This window comes from Glarea lozoyensis (genome assembly GCF_000409485.1).
Source record: "Glarea lozoyensis ATCC 20868 chromosome Unknown GLAREA6, whole genome shotgun sequence".
Lineage (NCBI taxonomy): Eukaryota > Fungi > Ascomycota > Leotiomycetes > Helotiales > Helotiaceae > Glarea > Glarea lozoyensis.
The window spans coordinates 1548080-1563548 of NW_007361001.1; the positions used below are offsets into that span (position 1 = coordinate 1548080).

The 15469-nt window shown below is 46.5% G+C and overlaps 6 protein-coding genes across 6 annotated transcripts; 4 read left to right on the forward strand and 2 right to left on the reverse strand.

Moving 5' to 3' along the window:
• Positions 1-343: 343 nt before the first annotated feature.
• GLAREA_02830 (uncharacterized protein) lies at positions 344-1774 on the forward strand (the record flags this gene model as incomplete). The annotated part of the gene is made up of 1 exon (XM_008087915.1): positions 344-1774. The coding sequence occupies one exon, from the start codon at positions 344-346 to the stop codon at positions 1772-1774; it is 1431 nt and encodes a 476-aa protein (XP_008086106.1).
• Positions 1775-2491: 717 nt separating this feature from the next.
• Positions 2492-4385, forward strand: GLAREA_02831 (Glucocorticoid receptor-like (DNA-binding); the record flags this gene model as incomplete). The annotated part of the gene is made up of 6 exons (XM_008087916.1): positions 2492-2507; positions 2637-2772; positions 2830-3028; positions 3135-3782; positions 3833-4275; positions 4325-4385. 6 exons carry the CDS (start codon positions 2492-2494, stop codon positions 4383-4385), a joined length of 1503 nt encoding a protein of 500 aa, XP_008086107.1.
• Positions 4386-5352: 967 nt separating this feature from the next.
• On the reverse strand, positions 5353-7374 carry GLAREA_02832 (uncharacterized protein; the record flags this gene model as incomplete). Its single annotated transcript, XM_008087917.1, has 2 exons — positions 5353-7045; positions 7094-7374. The coding sequence occupies 2 exons, from the start codon at positions 7372-7374 to the stop codon at positions 5353-5355; spliced, it is 1974 nt and encodes a 657-aa protein (XP_008086108.1).
• A 1140-nt stretch (positions 7375-8514) lies between these two features.
• GLAREA_02833 (Phosphofructokinase) lies at positions 8515-10995 on the forward strand (the record flags this gene model as incomplete). The annotated part of the gene is made up of 3 exons (XM_008087918.1): positions 8515-9258; positions 9309-9776; positions 9826-10995. The coding sequence occupies 3 exons, from the start codon at positions 8515-8517 to the stop codon at positions 10993-10995; spliced, it is 2382 nt and encodes a 793-aa protein (XP_008086109.1).
• A 983-nt stretch (positions 10996-11978) lies between these two features.
• Positions 11979-13745, forward strand: GLAREA_02834 (HAD-like protein; the record flags this gene model as incomplete). The annotated part of the gene is made up of 7 exons (XM_008087919.1): positions 11979-12003; positions 12054-12089; positions 12175-12333; positions 12490-12742; positions 12794-12849; positions 12911-13063; positions 13123-13745. The coding sequence occupies 7 exons, from the start codon at positions 11979-11981 to the stop codon at positions 13743-13745; spliced, it is 1305 nt and encodes a 434-aa protein (XP_008086110.1).
• Positions 13746-14240: 495 nt separating this feature from the next.
• GLAREA_02835 (uncharacterized protein) lies at positions 14241-15271 on the reverse strand (the record flags this gene model as incomplete). The annotated part of the gene is made up of 3 exons (XM_008087920.1): positions 14241-14252; positions 14313-15025; positions 15082-15271. The coding sequence occupies 3 exons, from the start codon at positions 15269-15271 to the stop codon at positions 14241-14243; spliced, it is 915 nt and encodes a 304-aa protein (XP_008086111.1).
• Positions 15272-15469: the final 198 nt, after the last annotated feature.

Sequence of the window (15469 nt, forward strand, 5' to 3'; positions counted from 1 at the left end):
GCTTATTTTGATATACTTTAAGTTCTGTTAGTAAGATTACATCTAAGAAACAACCTGTAAATCTTCCGGACTAATGTTCGATGGTGGCTAGAAAAACCTTATGATACTTCTTTTGACAACACTTTCTTGAATGGCGAACGGTCTAAAATCTTGCATATACCATTTCACGTAATGTTACAATTTGGTCAATGCATCCAGAGCATAAAGCCAATCACATCGAGAAAGGTGATCCACATGTTCTTGGAACTTCAACGTCGTGCGAAGATGGCTTTGAAAGTATGAACACTGGCTTGAAAGCAAAAACCTGTTGAAGCGATATTCTCAAAGGCACTTGAAACACATCATGGCTTCGATCACCTCCATGCCAGTCGAGATCCTCCATCTCATATTTCGCGCCCTTCAAGACGTCACAGCTGGGCCAAGATATGTCATTCGGAAACCTCTCGAGCAGGAAGAAACAAATGCTTCCTGTGTATCAGACGATGACCCCAAAAAGCAAGCCAGATGGACTTTGTCTGACGCCGGTCCTCTTCACCTTGCCGCATCGTGCAAAAGCCTTCGAGAAATATATTTTTCGCCCTACATCCCATTCAACCTCGTCATGGAAGTACCAGATCCTCCAGGTACTGGACTTGCCAAAAGGTTTTACGATTTTTGGTACACAGGATACGGAGAAGGGAGTCTGGAGCATCATTTGAGGCGCCTAAGGAAATCATTTCGGGGGAAACCATTGACAAGATTTGAGTTTCAATGGAAATGGAAATGGGAATCAGAATATCTGAATGAACATTTGGTGTGTATGCAGCTGTGGACTGAGACTTTGAGGGATGTCAGTGAAGTGTTTGGGGATGAACTAGCTGTCGTCGTGTGTTCCCGCGGAGTAGATGTGGAAACCGATTTTATGAGCCACGCACCCAAAAGGATTCGGGCTCTCGAAGATAGAAGCAGGAGCTTTCCTGGGCGAGATCCGTTGCTTCTCAGACCCACAGTGGATTGCATCCAACCGGAGTCGGATATAGATGGAGGCAAGGTGACCACAGGCAGTGAGAACAACCAAATTCTCGAAGATTTACCACTGCCTCCCGTTCGTAATGCAGCACCTCGTCGGGCGGAACTTGGTACTTTAACACCTCTAGCCCTGCATGTATATTTTGGCCATGGGCAGCCTACGGCAGACGTACTGATGGGTTGCGTCCTCGAAATGTTTGCTAACAAAAATCTGCGATCATTCTACATCTGTTCCGACCCCAATAATTTCGGAGTTCATAGACACAACAGGCGTGCAATTGAGGGCCGAGATCTGTACCAAATCAAAAATCCGTATACAGTGGGGAATCCATGGCGATTTTTACTGCCTTCAATTAGTCAAGCCTGCAAGACCCTCGAATCGATCACCCTAGACTGTGCTCTTTTCTGGTCAGAAATAGCCTATTGCCTTCCTTATCTCTCCAAGCTCAAACACTTTGACTGCGAACTTATGTTGATGTACACAGAGCCGGTCCATCCTCCAAAGCTCGAAGGAAGAGAGAAGGCCAGGGAAAGGGTCAGCAATACTTTGGCTCTGAGAGATGCTGAAATCGTCAAGCAAATGAAATTTAAGAAGAACAAGAACAAGAAATGGTTAGGTATTGAAGATGAGGGAGTGCGATTTCCGAAAATAGAACCTCGCAAGGTTGATATGGGACCGGAGCCACGGTCGAGATTTGTCAACGTTCAGATGGAGGTTTGTTTGCAACTTGGAAAAGAAAGGATGTTCAAGGGCAGGAGAAGCTAAGGCAATGCTTGAGACGGTACATGTTTTGGGAAGGCCCCTTTTACTCAATTGTGCGTGATAACATATTCCAGGGGAACTGAAGACGAAGAGAAGCCAGCAAGTAGTGTCTGCGTTCAAATTTGCATTAAATCTTGGACGGTTCCTAGGTGACAAAATCAGCACTTGCTATCGTTCAAAACCAAGCAACTTTTGATCCAGCCGTCCAATTCACAACTTCAGGGGACTACAATTTGACACATTTTGGGCTTTTTTTTATATAGATTTATAGATTATACTTGAGAAATATAAATACAAAAGACGTAACAAAATTGCCTAGAGACTTCACAGCATCGCATGCCGTGTAACGCAAAGGAATTCTGGGCTGTTGGGCGAATGAAGTGGGGGCCTAGATTGTCGCTAAAGTCCCTGTTCGGTTGGCGCTAGAACCACCACTGCCCGACCTGAGAATAGAAGGGTTCGCGACGACTTCCTTCCATTTTCAACTCTCAACACTTCAAACGTCTTTCTTGTGTCACGGGTGAAAGTGAGTTCTTAAGTGACTTGAGATTAGGATTTTCTCTGGAAGGAAACAATTCCAATTTGTAGCCTTCCACAATTCCATCACAAACGGGACCGGCCCGACGCGTCTTTTCGACAGTCTCTAGACTGGTGTCCAAGACTTGTCAGACGAGCTCAAGGCTTTAATTACTGCGACTTCATCAAGTCGGGTTTTCGGAGATGTCGTACCGAGTTGGTAAGTATGAAGTCTATTTAATTCGTTCCTGCAAGGATTTCAGTAAATTTCAACGCTGTTGATGGTGTGACTGACATCACCACATCTCTACTGTGTAATATTTCCAACACGACTAACTCTAACGAACAGAGACCGCCTCTTCTAACCGCGCTGTATGCGTTGCTACTGAGTGCAAAAAGGCTAAGATCAAAATCAACAAAGGTGATCTTCGGTTTGGGGTTTGGGTCACTTTTCAAGACACGGCAAGCTGGAAATGGAAACATTGGTTAGTAGTGTTTCTCATGTCAAGACGAAGTGAGTTCTATTGCTAATGTTATTTCAGGGGATGTGTTACAGGAGCTCAGATTAAGGGCGTCAGAGAAGTACTTGAAGACCCCGAGCATCCTGGTGTTTATCGCTGGGATTTCTTGGACGGCTACGAAGGCGATGAAAAGAACAGTCTTAGCCACTTCCCAGATCTTCAACAGAAAGTCCGCGAAGTCGTTGAGCAGGGACATATTCATCCAGAGGATTTCAATGGGGTACGAAATATTTCCTTTGAATTTTTGTCCCCCTTCCCCCAATTATAGTCTTTTGACAGAACGCTCCGGAAATCTCTCCTCATATTGTGTTGCTAACTTCGAAAAGGACCCAGAAATGAATAAGCTTGGTGAAAAGGGCCTGCACACAAAAGCCACCATGAAGAAATTCCGAGATGCCGCAAAAGGTCGAGCAGAGGAGGTCGGCGAGATGACCGAAAAGCTTGCTAGTCTTGAAGCGGAGAAAGAGCTCCTTCGTCAAGGGGGCACTGTTCGATCAGGATTGAGCCCTGAGATACAAAGCCTCAAAGACGAGATTGAAGGAATTACGGAATTCAAGAACAAGACTTCAGTGACCCACATTAGACCAGAGGGCGACGAGGAAGAGGAAGTTAAGCCTGCCAAGAAAAAGCGAGCTACCAAAGCCAAGGTCAAAAAAGAAGCGGATGACGGGGAGGAGGAAGCCAAACCTGTAAAAAGAAAACGAGCGGCTAAATCCAAAGTCAAGGATGAAACCGATGACGAAGAAGATGGAGAAATCATGCCAGCGAAGAAACAGCGAGGAAAGAAAGAAGTTGTTAAGAAGGAAGCGAGCGAAGACGAAAAGGAAAGCAAAACCACCGCGAAACAGCAAGCGCCGACCAAGGGCAAAGTTAAGAAAGAAATCGTTGAAGCTGAGGTCCCAAAGGCAGCGCCATCCACCAGGAAATCTCGAGTGAAGAAGGAGATTAAGAGCGAGGCAAACGGCGATGAGCAGGTAAGAGCACTTGTGTTGATATTGTTATACTGCTAATAGGGTTCTTATAGATGGTTGATACCATTGAGAGTGAAGCGCAGCCACCATCAGCTGCAATTAAGAAACCTAGGGGAAAAGCGGCAATAAAGAAGGAGGAAGAGGCTCAAGTTGCAAAGGACGAAGAGGAATCGGATACTCTAGCTGTCGCTGCTGTTCCTAAGAGACGTACATCTCGCAGCAAGAAAATGATCCAGGCCGAAGCAGAAGTGGAGTCTGAGACCGGGAACGTTAAAAAGGCATCCCAAGCAAAAGGAAACACGAAGAAAGGACACAAAAGTGCCGCTAAAAATGATTTATCTGAAGGTAGTGATGTCGATATGAATGACATCCCAGAGGCTTCAGCAGACATGAAGAACGGAGGTCTCTCTTCTGCGCAAGAGCCCGTGGTTACCGCAAATGAGGAAGATGCTTCTACATCTGTTCCGGCGCCCAAGACAGGACGACGTTCCAAGAGGTAAGACCCCGAACAATTGGCAAAAAAATTAATTTAACGGAAGAAACAGTAACCAAACAACTACATCATCGGGACGTGTTTCTCGAGGACGCAGAGCATCGGGAACTTGAACGCTCATGTCCACGACCATCGAAATCCACTATTTCGATATTTGTACAACACTTCTTGCACGTATGCAACATTCTGAGAGACTCTTCATTCGATTTACATCACAAGCTTCGGGCTCTGTAAAGTTGCTTTGCGTTATACTTGCTATAATTAGCCGTGAGATTGTACTAAAGGTTTATCAGACAGTATGGGATGTATCAACATTGTGTTGCTGGGAAAGTTGCTTCTTGTTAGACAAAATATGGGAATCGGAATTACAGATTCAAGGTGGTCATGAAACACGCTTAATATTATCAGATCAAGACATTCATGCTTTATTAATCGACCTGATTGTGCTTTTTGGTGTCTCCCGCTATCCGTTACTCCCGCGTAGATGAGATGTGCTTGCATCATTCATATATATCGAGGGTCTACACATTGAGAGGAGAAGGAGCTACACAACTATCAGCCATGATACGTGTACATCTATGTACGAGTACCTGTAGTCGATATCTTGAAAAAACTGACACGGGTTTTGGACACTAGCACTGCTCGATCAAAGTTGTTTAAGCTAACTACGAGGCTACGGAATTCAGGATTCAATTCCTACTAGCTTTCTAAGTTCGACCAGCAAGAACACTCTACAGCATAATCGCCCTATTGTCGTGTATACGCGCCAAAACAGAAGATTCTATTGCTAGCTGCTTAGAAATCGGGCAAGGGAATTCCTACCAAAAGACTGACAGAATGAATGTATTGGAGTACAAATATTCGTTCAATGGCAGCATGTACGTTACAACCAGGCACTGATATTACGACCATTCTAAATTGAAAATCTAGCGTAACAATCCTTTTCTCTTGCCGCTCGCGCTGGAGCCCCGAAATCTATCTGCCCACTTCCATTATTTGGCAACGACATAGCGTGATTATCCCCTAAATCCACTTTTGAATTTCCAGGCATTTCCACAGCAATATCCTAGATAGCTTCGCCTAAACATAAACCCACTTCCCAGCCTGCTCAACCACATCATCCAAACTCCTAACCACCTCTTCCAACCCTCCTTCACTCGGTTCTTTCCTCTTCACGCGCCACTCATAAACACCCTCTCCCTTGCTTTTCCGCTCCTGATCAAGTGCTTTCCCAGTACTCGTCCCAAAGGGATCAAGTCTCATCCAATCCCACCCAACTCTAAGTCTTATTCCCTTCTTAGGATGATCACTAACATCGACAATCATCTGCTTCGCCGTTCCGCCCTCGAAATTCTTGCGGAGCACATTCGGTTGGATGGTGAGATGCCATCCTTCCGAGCCTCGAGAGGACTTGGGTGTTTCTTCGCCTTCGAGCGGGTATAGGGTTTTGGCGATGGAGGCTGAGAGGACGGAGGTTGTGGCGTAGAAGACGTATTCTGTTATTGCTTCGATGTTGTAGACCATCCAGTTGGGATGAGGTGCGATCGTGGTTAGAGGAGAGTCTGGGTTGACTGTGAGGAGAAACTGGCTTACGCCTGTTGATAGTTGCTGGGTTTGTAATATTATGTTTATGGTAGTTGATGGGTTTGGAGAGAACGTCGCCACGGACTCCAGACGTTCTGTAAGGGAGAGGATGGTGCGCTCCGAGTTTGCGAGGTTGATATTTGAAGGGAGTTGTGGTTGATTGTGGGTTATGCTGAATTTTGCTTCGAGAGAAGCGGATGTGAGGAGTGAAGTGAGATCTCTTAGTAGTGTAGTCAACGTGTTTACTGTTCGTTGGTGACCAAGCCTTGTGATTATTGGGCGGAGAAGATTATATGGAGGATTGGTGCGCTTCTGACCGGAGATTGGAGGGGGTGGTAACGTCCTACGACGATGGTTCTGTCTATGCGCGTAACTTAGAAGCAATTGTAAAGACAAACATAGACCTTGCGCTATATGATCGTCTTCCTGAGGCGCGGGAGCCTCGAGATCCGCTATGTTTACGAGATCCAAAATAATTCGTTTCTCCGAATTTAAAGGTAATATTAAACTGTCCTCGGTAGCTTTTACATCTGCTCCACCAAGATTCCGCGATTCTCGATTAAGCTCTTGCCATAGCTCTGTGAAGAATATAGTATTGCGCGCTTGTTGGATCAACGATTCTACCGAAGCGTCCTCGCCAGTAGCTTTTGGTACCTGTGATGTTCCTGTATAGATCTCGCCCACTTGAACGCGGACTCGCAAGATCTTTGGCTCCGAACCCGTGAAGCCTTGGTCAAGAAAAATTGAGCCATCTGCGTTTCTCCGCAGAGCTGCTAAGCTTTGATTTCTGAAAGTCATTGAAGCCTCCAAAAACCCAAATCGTACACCTAAGGTATGTCTTTCACTAGGCAGTCGACATAAAGACCATCCCTTTTCGCTCACAGAAACTACTTCCTCCCAGTATTTGGTCTCGCTTTCTACCTCGTTTTTAAAACGTGTAGCAGCATTCAAGATTGAATCGATAGTCTTATCGACATTTTGAACCTTCCATCCCTTCGCAATACGTTTGTTATCCAACATCTGAGCCCGGTTTATTTGAGGTCCGTTGAGTTTATCCGCACCCAGAGTCCCGGTTGGCACTGCCAGCTTAATGTCTTGGGACATTGTTGAAGCTGCCTGCACGGGATTGTCTTTCGACTGGAGTAGGGACAAGAAATCGAGGGTCACCGCAGAAGAGACGTAGGCACTTCTAGAAAACAGTTAGCTTTTTCCAAATGCTAGCATTCGACGGTCTTACTCTAAAAGGCCCAGCATCTCTCCCTTGGCCTCCATAAGCTCTCTCAGCTTATCCGGCTGCTCTTCGTCCTCGTCCTCATTCTCACTTGTGTCGTCCTCATCCATCTTAGTTTCTGCTTCTGCTGCAATCTCCTGGCGCAAGCTTTCCTCCGTGAGGCCCTGTATTCCTCCTCGTTCGCCATTGATTCGTTGGAAGAGGGTTGAGAGCGAGGTCGCGTCGGAGTTCTTTGAGGAGGGCCATGATCGAAGGGATATAGGAAATGAGTTCGTCGTAGTACTCATGTTGGGTATATTGGTTCAAGAACCGTAGAGAATACAAGAGCGCTTTGCAGACAGTCTCAAGCTTGTTGGATCTTTCTCAGAGCCTGACTACTGGGCAGCGACAGAGAAACGCAGCGATGGTATATCGTTTGGCACAGATATAACCGGTTGACAATATTTTGTGGATTGTGTAGACAGTTGCAGTTTAGTTTATTACGACATGAGCGAATGATCCCCTTTTTTTGCCAATTGTCCTATGTATTCCTCGCTGGGTATTAGGTGAATCTGCTTCTTTCTTGTCCTCTAGCAGAAGAAATGACACGCGCTCAAATGCTGGAGAGACTTCCGCGCATCCCAAGCGGGAGTTTGAGGTATTGGATCACACTAGAGCACCTCTTGAGAGAAGTTTATCTGTACAGGGCCTTTGTTCGGTCGTTCCGCTCGTGGATAAATGTCGCTTTCGATGTAAGTTGATGGCTCTCACTTTCACTGGTGGTTCTGGGTGTTGGAAGGACCAGGTTCAGCCTGCAGGTCACAGTGCGACCCAGACCCAGGCACACGTCTTCCCTACTGGTGCCCCCTAGCTGCTCCCAGGGGCCGTTGATTCGACGTCAGAAGCCCCGAATGCACCCCCACATCGCGTAATGAAAGCTCTGTTCGGCGGGACCAGTGGACCGGCGAGGCTGAGATAAAGCTCAATTTAGCGGACCTTTTCCTTATCGGCGCCCTGATGCGCTCTGTTTTCACGATTCATTATTCACCGACGTCCTCAACAACGTGGAGACCAGTACTGGTTCTGCCTCACCTCATCCAGCGTTTTCCTATACTCTTACGCCCTACTGCATTCTTACTGCATCCTTACTGCATCCTGTCCCACCCCGATAAAGATCTGACCTGGCTCATGATCCACCTCCCGTGCTGCAAAACCTATTTTCTTTTGCTCGTACACAGCACACAGCACACAGCTTCGAAGCTCGCACCTCGTCATTGCCCGAAAACCCCTCAGCCCTGCCCCGCGTGAGAGCAAGACGAAAATTCTTCCATCATCTCCAATATTCATTCTTTCTCACTCCTGGCGTGCCTTCCTCTACCTCTTCTCAGACCACCCTTTTCTCTACATAGCTCGCGAATATACCTGTTCGTTGTGAGCAGACTATCGACATGGCTCCCCTCCAACCCCCTCCCCCGCTCGAAGGAAAGAAACGCCGCATTGGTATGATGACCAGTGGAGGAGACTCTCCCGGAATGAACGGAGCGATCAGAGCTGTGGTTCGAACTGCAATTGACGCTGGCTGTGAGGTCTACTGTATCTACGAGGGCTACGAGGGTCTTGTCAAAGGGAAAGACTTCATCCGAAAGTTCGAATGGCCTTTCGTCCGTGGCTGGCTTTCCGAGGGCGGTACATTGATTGGTACAGCAAGATGTATGGAGTTCTACGAGCGTCCTGGTAGACTGTTGGGTGCGAAAAACATGGTTCTCAATGGCATTGATGCACTCATCATCTGTGGTGGTGATGGCTCTTTGACTGGAGCTGACAAGTTCAGAGCAGAGTGGCCCGGCTTGCTCGAGGAACTCGTTCAGACAGGAGAGCTTACTGCAGAACAGACCAAACCATTCAAACATCTCAATATTGTTGGTCTAGTTGGGTCAATTGATAATGACATGTCGGGAACCGATGCTACAATCGGTTGTTACTCCGCCTTGGGCAGAATTTGCGAGATGGTAGATTATATTGAAGCAACAGCCTCTTCCCATTCCAGAGCTTTTGTTATTGAGGTCATGGGCAGGCATTGTGGGTGGTTGGCTCTCATGGCAGGCGTTGCAACTGGAGCTGATTTCGTTTTCATTCCCGAGAAACCAAGAGCAGAAAACTGGAAAGAAGAAATGTGCGGACTTATCGCCGAGGTGAGTGCTACTAAATCAGTGACTGTAGGTTAAACGCTAAGAACTCGCAGCATCGAAAATTTGGAAAACGAAAGACAATCGTGATAGTTGCTGAAGGCGCGCACGACCAGGATGGAGGGAAAATTACTTGCGAAATGATCAAAGACCTTCTAGCAGACAAGAAAGGTTTGGCCTTGGACACCCGAATAACGACTCTTGGGCATGTGCAACGAGGAGGAACGGCATGTGCTTATGATCGTATGATCGCAACTCTACAAGGTGTAGAGGCTGTCAAGGCGGTGCTTGATGCTACACCAGATACGCCAACTCCATTTATTGCCATCAACGAGAACAAAATCACACGAAAGCCTCTCGTACAAGCAGTTATCGACACCAAAGAGGTTGCGAAAGCGATAGAAGCCCGAGATTTCAAGAAAGCTATGGGACTTAGGGATACCGAGTTTATAGACATGTACGATTCGTATATGACAACAACTGCGACGAGCTTGAATAAGAGCATGCTTCTCCCTGGAGACAAGGTATGAAAACCCGTGACCTATTCAAAGTAGACTTACTCATTTGTTCTAGCACATGAGAATTGCAATCATTCACGTAGGCGCACCAGCTGGAGGGGTGAATGCTGCAACTCGTGCAGCTGTTGCGTACTGTTTGACTCGTGGACACACTCCAATTGCTATCCACAATGGTTTTGCTGGTTTCGCACGTCATCACGATGATAAGCCAGAGGGAGCGGTCCGAGAATTCAACTGGCTCGAGGTTGATGGCTGGGCGAGTAAAGGTGGTTCAGAAATCGGTATGAACCGTGAAACCCCAGAGGAGTCCGGAATGGAGTTGATTGCTTCTCTCATTGCAAAATACAAAATAGACGGTCTATTTATCATTGGAGGATTTGAGGCATTCCATTCTTTGTCACAACTTCGACAAGCTCGGAAGGACTACTCTTCACTTTGCATCCCTATGACTCTACTTCCTGCAACGATATCCAATAACGTCCCCGGGACTGAATACAGTCTAGGTTCAGACACTTGTCTGAACGAGTTGATGAACTATTGCGACAAGATCAAACAGTCTGCCTCCGCATCCAGACGGAGAGTTTTCGTCATTGAGACTCAAGGCGGGAAATCCGGTTATATTGCTACACTCGCTGGTCTCTGCGTCGGTGCCGTTGCGGTGTATACACACGAGGAAGGAATCAGCATTGCCATGTTAGCAGCTGACATCGACCACTTGCGTAAAGCATTCGAGTCAGATTCAGGTCAATCACGAGCTGGTCGTCTTATTCTCGTCAATGAGAAAGCAAGCAAAGTCTACACTGCGAGGCTTATTGCGGATATGATTCGCGAAGAAGCACATGATCGATTCGAGTCTCGTGATTCTATTCCTGGCCATGTTCAACAAGGAGGCGTACCATCTCCTATGGACCGTACGCGTGCTGTAAGGCTTGCTATCAAATGCATTGAACATCTTGAGGGGTTTCAAGATCGAAGAGATTCAACTATATTAGACGATGATCAGTCATGTACTGTGATTGGAATTAAAGGAGCCAGCGTTGTTTTCACGCCCATGAAAGAAGTAGAAGAGAAGGACACCGATTGGAAGAATCGTAGACCACTAAACGAGTTCTGGTCTCCGCTAAAGCACATCGTAGATGTTTTGAGCGGACGACCAGAAGTTCCGCGGCCAGAGAGGAATTTAGAGGGGTTCAAGGCCAAGGACAAGAAAAGAGGAATTGCATAGACGGAGTTTCGCAGAGAGCCTATTAACGTTGGGGTTTGGATTTATTGGGAGCTTGAGCGAAATTGTTGCTGGTGCTGGGTACTTGCGGAATTGGAGAAGGCATCGGAATCAACCTAAGACCATGACTTTATGAAATTTGTAGATTGTTTGTAGAATCACCTTGGAATCATGTGGAGTGCTAGTAGGACGTGACATATTGTTACTCGATCATAGGTAAACAATAATCACGAGTATGTTTTTTAGGATTGTGAATCTAGCTTATGAGAATCAGACAAAAGGAAATCAGCAGCAATACCAAAATCAATTATGGTCAAATCTGATCTGGGAGGGAATACACAATGTCACAATCTTATGTGGATGGAGGACTACCGCACGAACCATTAGACGCAGGGATGGAACAACATTCTTTGTCAGACCCAACTCTTCCTTTCTACAACTATACCACCCACTCGTTCGACTAGGCTGCATGTGCTTCGGAGCTTGCTCTTAAAATCCTGAATCTCCAAACACATTGCCAATATTTCTAGCATTAAACAATCCGTGTTCGGAAATCGGTTTTCAACTTTCGCCAAGTCGAGCCAGCCCAGCTCTCACCGTCCAGGGTCTTTTGGCGTCCAACATCGTTAGCCATCTTCGGTAGCACGTTCGAGGCCAATTGACATCGTGACACGTATTCCAATACATATACATAGAAACGGTATTCGTAAGGATATTACAGTCGTTCTGCGTTCTCATATTCAACATTATTCTATCTCAACTCTTGGTTCCACGTCCAGCTCAGTCAGCTCCGACCTTCTCCACATATCACGTCGGCGTACTCCGACACTTACGAAGTAATTCGAGGTAGTTTGCTAGCTTCACATCACCGCTCCCGTCCAGAATCAAATCAATTGACCGTGTAGAGGAGTTGGACGGACGGACATTGAGGAGCTCTACTCGAACCTTGGAGGCTGGGCAACGGTTGTACGAAAGTCGCTGCCACAATGACGACGCGATACCGTGTAGAGTGTTTGTATACTCACACTGAACCAACATATACATAGAACTAACATTTTTAGATGCTCTCAAAACCCATCGTCGTGATCAATTCATAGGTAAACTCTCCCCATATCGCCAGCGGCCCCTCAATATCACGTGTCTGTGATATGTGAATTTCTCTGGCTGACCTATATTGATTAGAATGGGTTAAAGGCTTGCTTGCTGTGCCTTTTGTGCTTCATTCCCAGCCAACTGGCGTCTTCGAAACGAGAAGTAATTCGGTACAACAGATGGCGGCGGAGGCACACCGTCGATATAAAGAAATCATGCGAGATGTGGAAGGGATGATTGACGACCACAGTGAGTTACTAGTTTGCTACCATTATCTGGAGTCTACATGAAAGCCATAACTTGGCAGGTGTCCTAAATATAAAAGTGACATTTTTTGTACTCTGAAGTCTTTTGCTTCAAATATCCATCTTTCCCGCAGTTCATGCTTTGAACTAACTCGCATAGTTGAGCATCAGAAGGACAATACTCATGGCCAATCGAAGCTCAAATTACTAGTGCCAACTATTGGCACCTTTTTCACACGTCTACCTCTTGCAGACGCTTTTGAGTACCAGGATAAAAAGAGATTCATCTCCTCAAGAAGATTTGTACCCCCGTCTTTCAACGATGTTCGCTTGATCTTGAATACTGCTCAGCTTATGGGCTTAACTGCAACTGGTAGTCTTGACCTTGCTACTTTCGATGGAGATGTTACTCTGTAAGAATGAAACATATCGATAATCATGAGAGACAAGCTAAATAACCATAGCTATGATGACGGGCAGAGTTTATTACCCTCTAATCCTGTTATTCAGAGGATCATCGGTAGGTTCTTGCCTGTGAGCGTTGTATACATATGATCCCCGTACTGACTTGATAATCTCAGATCTCATGAGCAACGACACAAAAATTGGTATTGTTACGGCGGCAGGATATACTGAAGCGGAAAAATACCATGGGAGATTACATGGACTCCTTACAGCAGTCAATACATCTACTGTGCTTACAGAGCAACAGAAAAATAATCTGATAATTATGGGTAAGTTCCTCTTTACTCGGACACCTCTTCAGTCAGCTGCAATATTTATTCTTAAACAGGCGGCGAGTCGAACTTCCTTTTCACATTTGATTCAAGCTCTCCATACCTTCTTTCCCATCTCCCACGACGAGAGTGGATCCTACCAACCATGAAGACCTCCTGGTTACAACCAACCATCACTGAACTCCTCGACGTAGCCGAATCCTCGCTCCGCGAATGCGTTCAAAATCTATCCTTAGCAGCCACAGTCCTGCGAAAAGAACGAGCCGTAGGTATCATCCCCACCGTCCCCGACTACAAGTTCCCCCGCGAGAGTCTCGAAGAAACAGTCTTAGTCGTGCAGAAGAAACTCGAAATGAGTGAAGTCGGGCGACTCCTACCCTTCTGCGCTTTCAACGGTGGAAACGACGTATTCGTTGATATTGGGGATAAATCGTGGGGTGTACTCGTTTGTCAGAACTTTTTCGGGAGTCGTGGGAAAGCGACTGGTGAGGTCGATGAAGAAACGGAGGCTATTCTGGGCGAGCGCACGCTTCATGTCGGTGACCAGTTTTTGAGCGCTGGGAGTAATGATTTTAAGGCGAGGGTAGTGGGTACTACTGCGTGGATTGCTAATCCGACCGAGACCGTGGAGCTTTTGGATGAGTTGGTGGGACTTATTGGGATGAAGAGGAAGGAGTGATGGTCCCACGTTAGGATATATGGGTTGAGGGGTTGTCATATGTTTGAAAATTTAGTAAGGGCACTCGAAGTTTCCAATATAGTTGGGTACATGGTAAATGAGCTGCAGTTCGTTAGAAACCTTGGAATCCTAGGTGGTCTCCGGCGAATGGGAATACAATAAATTGTAAGACCGCTGTAAAGGTGCCGTTGCCATTTAGGAGGGTACTGGTAAGTAGTTCGAAGTCTGGATATCGAAATATAGGAGGAAAAGCAATCTTGACACTTGTGAATTGGGAAATTAAAAGAAGAATTTAGGGTATAAATGCTAGATTATGCTTGATCACTAGTAGAATGCATTCTGTACAAACATGTCTACTTACGACCTTTACGCCAAATTTTCATGTCCCAACGGAAAGGATACCTGATGTGGCTACCTTGACGGCGCGCTCTACTTATGCTATTTCCTGGTGTTGTGGCGGCCATGCTGACTCTTCATTATCGCTGATCATTTGTTTTAAAACTCGACCTACATTTGACAGGCGTCAGAAAGTGATCAGACAGTCAGTAAAATGAAAGGGCGACATACCAAAGGGATCTTAGAGTATAATGCATCGTAGTTGTTTCCTATCCACCCATCCGCCAGCCCACCTCGGCCAACAACACCCAGTCCACCTGACATCCATAGTGTCGCAACGGCGACCGTCACCGCGTGGATGGACCACCATCTCCGCTTCGCTTTCTTTGTAGTTCCTACTGGTATCCATCCGTTCCATTTGGCAGCACCCCATACGAAATGTGCTGACGCCACACTGACCAAAGCAGCGTAAGACACCCATGATACAAATGGGTGTTTTGCAAACCCATGGCTAACGTAGCCCAGTCCTACACTCTCCGAGCCTCCTTCGTATATCCAAGGAATCGAGCGATTTACTAGAGCATGCCCAATGACCAATGGCGCAAGCACATATCCAGACAGACTGTTCCACGACACTGTAGGCCACACTTGTAATCTCTGCTCTAGCCTGGCTCTTATTGGCAAGTTTGCTGCTCCATATCGAATGAGATTGGCATTGCGCCGCTGAATTCTTAGAGCCAGTCCTGAAAGAATGTGTGTTGCGATTGGAAGGGTAATGAGTAGTGGTTCGAGAGGAAAGGATTGGTAGTATGGGCGCGTGAGGAGGAGGTACTTTTCGGAAGCAGGGACGGAGCCCGTTATAAGTGGTATTATGGAGGTGTTGGTAATGTGGAATGAAGCGAATACTGTAAATGCGTATGAGGAATACTTTTGCAATCGAGTTACTGATGGGTGTCAGTACTAGTTTACTTTTCCTCGTTCGCAATTGGAAGATATTCACGGTAGTATGTAGTGCCATGTTGGCCACTGCCGCTCAAACCCAAGTGAGTAGTTTTGGGCGGCGACACAGAACGTGGTAACTCTCCCAGTTGTTTCTCGAGATCCTCTTCCGGTGATTCAATAGGAGAAGGGTCGAGTTGTTGTAATGATGTGAAGGTCTCCTGCGACGCGGTAGACTCTCGACGGTCCATGGCCAAGGCTTCTTCGCATATATGCAGATACAACACTTGAGTACGGACCGGACCCTTTAGGTGAAGGATGTCGCGTCGCCGAGGCCAATCCGATAGAAAGCTCAGACCACACCTCAAAATAATGTTCCAGGGGGACAATGAAATCCGGATTATCTATATACCGTGTCCTGAGCTAGGACAGATGCGGCAATATTGGTA